Below are 8691 nucleotides of genomic sequence, written 5' to 3'. Positions count from 1 at the left end.
GAACCTTCTCGAACAATTCTTTGTCCTTCTTGAGGAAGGGAGCCCAAAACTGTACACAGTACTCTAAATGTGGCCTTACAAGTGATTTATACAGTGAAACAATATAATATCCCTTGTCTTGTATTCAATATTTTTATAGATGTTACCCCAAAATCCTATTAGCCCTATTGATAGCTACAATACATTGTTTAGATGACTTAATTGATTTTTCAGTCACAACACCAAGATCTTTTTCTTCAACCACAGTGTTTAATGTATTCCCATTTAAATTGTAACAATAATTTGAATTGTGAAAACCTAAAAGCATCACCTTACATTTTGGATAGTTAAACATCATTTGCCACATATTGGCCCAATGCATCAAATGATCTAAATATCCCTGTAAGTCTGCAGCATCTTTGATACAGTTAGCCACCCCAAAAATCTTAATGTCACTGCAAACTTCAAAATTTTGTTAGTCATTCCAGAGTCAATATCAATAAATCACAAACAGCAGAAGACCTAGCACAGAGTTCCAAGGCACACCACTTGTAACTGTGATCCAATCAGATCTAACTCCATTTATTACTACTCTCCGATTTTTACTCTTCAGCTAATTTTCAATACAATTTAATAACATTTCCCCCACACCCACTGATTTAATTTTTGTAACAAGTCCTTTGTGAGGCACCTTATCAAATGTTTTTTGAAAATCAAGGTAAACCAAATCCACAGTTTTTCCTTTAAAGTTTGATTTGCTTATGCTGCATCTGTTTTGTGTATAGACTCTGCTAGGCTTAGAGAAGTAATCTTCCATTATTTTTGCTACTTCATTTACTTCTCTGAGCCTACTTGGAGAAATTTAATTGACCAGGTAGATGGGTTTCAAAATGTTAACAGCTGTACTATGGGTCATGCAGTACATTTGAACAAGTCAAGGTATATCTGCTGTCGGCAGTGTACCCACCAAGTCTAATACTGAAATTAACACCAGCTGTCCCAAAGTCTACTATCTTGGACTTATATTCACAAAACAGTAAAAACTAGAACCTTAGAATACCCTCAGGTTTGATGTTTTTTACATTTACAAGCTTGAAGTAAGCAGTATGAGAACAAAAGTTTTTCTGTCTGGACACGTACAGTTATTTTTTTTTTGGTGCCAGTTCTAGTTGTTCTACCATCTATTATCAAAGAAAGAAATCAGAGGTATGTTATTGTTGTCGTAAATCATTGTGCAGAGTACCAGCAGTTTCAGTGATGAATGTCCTACATGCAGTAGGCTCTGACCATTAAGATGCCATTGTCTGTCTGCAGTTCTGTTAGTTTTGGGAAGCCAGGAAACAGCCTTACATATGGTGGCCATGTAGAAGGCTTTCTTAAACACATTCTTAATCTTTATAAAATTCTCAGAACTTTTTTTACCCTATCTGTTGTCTTTTTTCCCCTTGTTTTTACTGAATAGTGTGCAGTAGGCTCAGCATCAAACTTCATGTGCTCTTTTACCAAGTTATTTTTAAAATTCTTGGTACCAAGAACATACAGTGCAGTATTGTTGGGATATTTGGCATCATATAGTTTCAACAGCATCTTCTGTGCGTGTATTTCTACTATACTGCAACCAGTTAGTTTTAAACTCCACATCCCATATGTGGACAGTTTTAATGTAGCAGGTAACTATCAACCCTTTCATAAGAGCTATTAGGAATAACAATCTGTCTTGGAAACTGAAGGGCTTGGAACAATATCTGGAACTTTGATTGTCAGTGGTGTTGATTCATCACACATTGATGGCATGTTTGAAACATTGGCAGGAAACACTTTAGTTGTTGTTATTGATTCATTACACGTTGATGGCATATTTGAAACATTGGCAGGAGAAGCTTTGGTTGTTGTTGTTATTGGTTCATTACATGTTGATGGAATGTTTGAAACATTGGCAGGAGAAGCTTTGGTTATTATTGTTGGTTCATTACATGTTGGTGGTATTTTTGAAACATTGGCAGGAGAAGCTTTGGTTGTTGTTATTGGTTCACAACATGTTGATGGAATGTTTGAAACATTGGCAGGAGAAGCTTTGGTTATTATTGTTGGTTCATTACATGTTGGTGGTATTTTTGAAACATTGGCAGGAGAAGCTTTGGTTGTTGTTATTGGTTCATCACATGTTCAACTAGAATAAGAAGTGGAAAATATAATGAATAAAAATAAATTGATTCTTCAAAAGAATGAATGAACAAACAGAAATAAGTAAATTTTGAAATTAAATAAAGAAAAAAATGAGTTATGTTAAATACAAATATTAATATAAAAACCAAAAATAGGAAATAACTTAGCTAGGCCTGTGTTTTCTGTAATTAAAAAACAACTCATGGAACAAAACACTTACATTGAACAACTGAAAGTCTAAATACCTTGTTCATAGATTTGACATTTGTATCATTTATTAAATTTCTGGGATATCAAGTCCATTAATCTTGGCAAACCAAGCAAAACAAGTGATTAATGAGTTGCATAATCTTATAAAAACTGGTCTTTGTGAAGCAATGTTTAAGCCATACGAACTAGCTTTTAACAAGATATAACTATTCAGCTGATGTGGATTATTATTTCTGGGAAGTGTTGAATTTTTGATTCCATATCTTTTTTAACCCCTTGTGGACCATGGGTGTTTTTTGTTTTATGTATTTGAATACACAAAACTTAACTATGTATTTAATATAACAAGAGGGAATCCTCAATAGCTGCAGTAGTTGAAATTCTTTTAGGCAGGATTTGAGTAAAGTAATGAGACCTTTTTTTTTACCCTTTTTATTAGCTATATTTTGTGCACCAGCAATATAAAGTGTAGGTCACACATATACCCATTTCAGTTTTATTACTCATCAGGATCTCTACCAGCCTACCCTCAAATTGAAATTCTTTAAGGCAAGATTAGAGTAAATTAATTAATCTATTAGGCCTTGAGCATGGTCAAATACATCAATGGAAAGGGTTTGACTTCCTGGGTCCCAAAACTGTAATTAATCCTGAAAATGATCAAGAGATGACAGAGCTATGAGCTAAAAGTTTGTCCTTGAAAAAAAAGAAACTTTGAGCTGATCTATGAGCTGCTATGCTGTGGCTAAAAAAAAAGGATTGCTATTACTTTAATATTTTGGCATTGCAGCCTAGCCTTCTATACTCACTAATATGCTATCAAATTTTAGATATGTTTCAGTTTGTGATAAGTTTTTGGTTGCAGTTCAATCTATTTTATTGATATTTTTTACTTTTGTTTAAATTAGTCTGAATATTCATATTCTTGTTCCTTGATTAGCTATTGCTAATTTCAAACCATGATAACCAACAGCAAACTGAAAGAAGAATATCCAGAAAAGATATATCTAGTGTCCATTTGGTCAGAAATTATACAAACTTATCCATCTTTGTTATGAGGAAGTTGTATTACTCGTTCTGGAACTAGATTTGATAAACAACTGTAAGAACTACAGTAACTGAAGTATAACTGGGTTAACTAGCTAAGTTTTTCAGATTTTTGAATTAACTTAAAATCATAAACATACTGCAATGAATAAATTTTTTAGAATCTAGAAATAACTTAAGCGCAAAGTCATTAATGTATGATTAATTCTTTACTCATAATGAAAGTAAATGGTAGGTAATGAAATAAAGTTCCCAGCATTGCATGTTAATAAATCATAAATAATCTATAATAATTAATAATTGTGAAGACAATTAGAGCAGAAAGATACTGTAATAAGTGCATTATATGTACCAAAATTAAAATATTTACTGTAATGAATAAATAAGTTTCTACATTATAGTAGCTATACTTCCTGAGTGTAAATGTTTGTGACATTTAGTTTACTAGAATGCACATGTACATTGTCATTAAAAAACAAATATATTGAAAGAGATTTCTGAATTGTTTCTGTGGGCATGATGAATTAACTTTCCTAATTGTATATACATTCATAACTAAAATCACAATTTTACAGCAAAAATATTTTTAAATGTCTAAATTGTACAGTGAAACCTTGCTAGCCTGGCATTAACAATCTGTATTATTCATAATTCAGATGATTTTTGCACATAGAAAAATCTTCACAATGGGAAATGTATTCATTAATCCCTGTATTCACATTCGAGAACCAAAATTATATTTCTTATAACAAGTATGGATACATGATTCATTAATCTGATAACAAGTATGGATACATGATTCATTAATCTGATAACAAGTATGGATACATGACTCATTAATCTGATAACAAGTATGGATACATGATTCATTAATCTGATAACAAGTATGGATACATGATTCATTAATCTGATAACAAGTATGGATACGCAATTCATTAATCTGCATCTCTCCATGACCAAGTAAGGATCAACTGGATAGGAAACAAGGTGATAATTACTGACCACCAGCTCTTGCAGTGGTCTCAGTGTATGACAGTTTTTCTGAGAATGATCCTCACAGTAAGAATGTATGTATAAACTATAATAGATATCCAGATGTCAAGTCATAATGTTTCAAAAGGAAGATGTAGAAATATCAGTGTCACTGATGTGTGATGTTTGTTTGTACAAGAAAGGAAATCTGAGTTCAAGCCGTGATGCCATAAATAGGTATTTCAGTATAGAAAAAAAATGTTCTCATGGACAAGTGGATTACATCTGATGCTCTTCATAGTAAAATGGATAAATATTCCAGAAGATTCACGTCAAAGACATTCAAAGCTTGCAAACATGGAACAAATCTGTATCTTTGTATGTGTGATTTGACATCGAGAAATGTGTTAGTGATGAAATTAATGAACATGAACAGCAACTTGGTGTAACAGAGTTTGGATACTCCAGAGGATGGCTACAACATATCAGTGGACACTTTGTAATAAAGTTGGAAGGGGAAGTAGCAACTGTTGATAGAAATGTGATCACTGCAGGTATTGATAAGGATTGAATCATTAGAACCAACTAGCCAAGAGTTGTCAGATGAAGACATCATTTCCATTGTGTCTCATCAAGAAAGTGATAACAGTGAATTTGACTTCAAAAATGATCCACCAGGTATTGTTAGTCAATCATTCTGAATGAAGCAACAGCTAGCCTTAAAGACATCACCACAAGGTTCAAATAAAATGGTGATATATGGGAAGATGATGCCATCATGTGTTATTTACTTGGAGCTGTTGAGGAATGTAAATAAAAAAAATGTAATTTCAAAAGCATACTGATTACATCTTTCTTTGGAAAGTGATTTGTTGCGTATTTGGAAAATACTATAGATTTTGTGTCTTGTAAGTTTGGTTTGAATGAGATGATGATTTCATTGAAGATAATGACAATATACATTTGTGATTATCCAATTTGAATATTTTTGATGAGGTATAAAATGATACACTGAAGAGTTTATTGTAGGTACAGTTACATTTTGTTTACCAGATGCATGCTTATGTTATTTGCACCATCAGATTTATTGATCAACAATGTGTGCTACTAATAGTGTTCATTGTAACCAAAGTGGCTGATTCAACCATCCCGATATGTCAATAATCTGGGAGAGATGGTTTATTACAAATGCATTGGTATAAAAGAGGACTCACTGTGTATAAAAGTATGATGTCATTGTACTATAATCCAGAGGGATAGTCATGATCTGTTGTAACAAGCATCTCATCACTGGTAGTGTTAAAATTGTTACCCTGCATCCAGTTGTTGATATCTAATTGATGTATGGAGATGTATGCAAATACAGATGGCATCTAAAAGTGACTCATTCTTAAAGTGTTACATTAGAACATGAAAGCTAGGCTAGAAATTTGAGCATTTTGAAGAAAGTGATGTTTTTTGGTATGGAACAGTGATAAAGCAAAGGCAATGTTATTGCAGAATATAAAAAACTGGCTACTGCAAAATTGGCCATCAGTTGCAACCATAAATAGTGAATAAGGTTAAGCTTCTTTGCCCCAGAAGCACCCAAAAAACACGACTAAAATAGAAACGTTCCTTGGTTGTTAACAGGATAATTCACATGGATTTATGTCTGCAAAAGTGACTGAAGAACTGTGTTCACAAACTTTTCCCAAAGTATGTAACATCTTTGTTGGACTAGATGCCAAAATGTGCTGATGCATCCAAGCCAGTATTGAAGAAATACCATCTTTCTTGGACTCAATACCAAAGCGTGTGCTGATACATCCAAGCCAATTACAAGGAAATACCATCTTTCTTTCATTGGTTGCCAAAACATGTGCCAACACATCCAAGCCAATTGCAAGGAAATACCATCTTTGTTGGACTAGATGCCAAAGTATGTGTCCAAACATCCAAACCAATTCCTCTGCAAGGTTGCAAATACGAACTGAAATTCTTGCTATACCATTTTTAGAATTCACTCATCTACTTTTGTGGCTTTGGGTTGCTCATACAAATCCTCAGAAGTCTTTGTGTGCTGTTGTTGAACTTTGAGAGCATATAAAGAGAAAGGCCTTAGTATACTGCCCAAAAGCCTCCTTCAGTAGAAATTAAGCCGCACAGCATTAGTCCATAGTCAAGGCCATTACACAGAACCCCATCAATAATAGAAGAAGGGACTGTGAAACCTAGGCATTCATCCTTGTATTGTTACAATACATTGTGGAGAAACTTGTGTAAAATACATATTTCTCATACAGTATGTATTAGATATACTTCAGCATAGATGTAGCATGATAAAACTTCCAGACTGTACTGGCTGTGGTTCTAAAACTTACTATACTAAACAAATTGATCTTCTGGGAGTAAAACAGAAATGTACTTAAACATAATTTTATATTTCTGAAAAATTAGGAAACACACTGAGTATGGTTTTGTGTTTCTCACATCAACAAGTAGCTTTGTGTTTTGTTTGGCAGACTGCACTCCTGGTTTATTAAAATGCTAGTTCAACAATTGATATTATTATAAATTTCCTTAGTTGCTTTAAATAGTTATAAATATAAACCAATTATGGTGGATGAAAGTTCTCATACTTTTACTATTTGCTATCAACTCGTGTATAACATTTTATTGTAAAAACTTTACTGTTTTTTTCAATCAGAAATGTAAATAATTACATCTCTTTAATGGTACAGAACCATCAACCACAAAAGGACAGAGTCCAGTTAATGAAAAAACATCTCCCTTAAGGTTACCTAATGCTCTACTTGGAAAAGACTCCCTCTTAGATTCTATATTGTCATCAGTGAAATTGGATCCAGAGTTCAGGTACAGTTTCTTTTGTTTATCATCTGAAAAATGTAATATAGCCATTTTATTTCAACCTAGTTTGTATGTCTGTCTTTATTTATTTTCAATAAATCATTTAGCTTCACTTAAATTTTTGACCCCAAGAAGTAATTATAAATTTGGTCAATATCAACTGAAAAAGAATCTAAGTAATGTGAGGTAAAAAACCATGTATGTTATACTTCATGAAAAAGAACCTAGTTTGATGTTGTGATAAACCTATATCAATAAATGCAGATTTTTTCCATAAAATTCTACATTGTGATTTTCAGTGCTGATAACTTAAATGGTTTGTTAAATTTATCTGTATTATAACATATGCTTTACTTATATTCCAGGTTATAGTTTTGCTTTGATTTCCCTGATTATTTATAAGTATCCTTGATTGTGCTTCTTTCAGATCACTGTTTGAATTGGGTTTTCCACATATTTTACAGTGGTTTGTTTTAAACATCAGTTTATAAATTATTGACGATGGAGTAAGAGTAATTGAGCTCTAAGCATGTACACTTTACTTCTGGTTTGTATGAAATAAGTTTATATTTTCTTCTTGCGTGAAATCTCCGTAAAAAGTCTTCCATATGTTTTGTTCCAATTCTGGAACAATTGAAACTAGCAGGGTGACACACTGTACTGATGAATGTTTCTGAAAAAGTGGAACTGAGACTGGGCAGATCTGAGGTCTCTGACTGTACTTAACCAACAATGCTACCACACCCCAAGTTCAACAAATCTCAATGTTCACTTCATTAATTAGAAAGGAACTTAGCTTCACAAACTAATTGGCATAGCTCAAGAGTTCTTCCAAATTTCATCCTTACTAATTATTGAGGCTCGGCCTGGCCAGGAGGGTAGGGTGCTCATCTCACAATCTGCGGGTTGTGGGTTGAAATCCCCGTCACACCAAACATGCTTGCCCTTTCAGCCGTGGTTATGTTATAATGTGGTGGTCAATCCCACTATTCATTAGTAAAGGAGTAGCCCAAGAGTTGGCGGTGGGTGGTGATGACTAGTTGCCTTTCCTCTAGTTTTACACTGCTAAATTAGGGATGGCTAGCGCAGATAGCCCTCATGTAGCTTTGCATGAAATTCATAACAAACAACTTAATCATTACAGTGGAAACTGAGTCTTCCAGATTTCAAGATATACTTGCCAAATAAATCTGAATGGCTTCAGTGGTCAGTTAAAGCATCTGACAAATAAACATCAATAGTGGATTTGAACTCTGCTGGATTTCAGTCTTCCTATATTCAGTGGTCAGTTAAAGCATCTGACAAATAAACATCAATAGTGGATTTGAACTCTGGTGGATTTCAGTCTTCCTATATTCAGTGGTCAGTTAAAGCATCTGACAAATAAACATCAATAGTGGATTTGAACTCTGGTGGATTTCAGTCTTCCTATATTCAGTGGTCAGTTAAAGCATCTGACAAATTAAC

General features: G+C 33.4%; 1 protein-coding gene across 1 annotated transcript in view; it reads left to right on the top strand.

Moving 5' to 3' along the window:
- Window positions 1-8691, top strand: part of LOC106471627 — a gene marked incomplete at its 3' end in the record, with an annotated part of 73301 nt that overhangs the window by 41203 nt on the left and 23407 nt on the right. Inside the window, exon 8 of the mRNA XM_022400248.1 lies at window positions 7098-7230. Coding sequence (XP_022255956.1) covers window positions 7098-7230 — 133 coding nt within the window. The remainder of the gene's footprint in view (window positions 1-7097; window positions 7231-8691) is intronic.

Source organism: Limulus polyphemus, unplaced genomic scaffold (assembly GCF_000517525.1).
Source record: "Limulus polyphemus unplaced genomic scaffold, Limulus_polyphemus-2.1.2 Scaffold4744, whole genome shotgun sequence".
NCBI classification, from domain to species: domain Eukaryota; kingdom Metazoa; phylum Arthropoda; class Merostomata; order Xiphosura; family Limulidae; genus Limulus; species Limulus polyphemus.
This window is presented reverse-complemented; position numbering and strand designations above follow the sequence as displayed.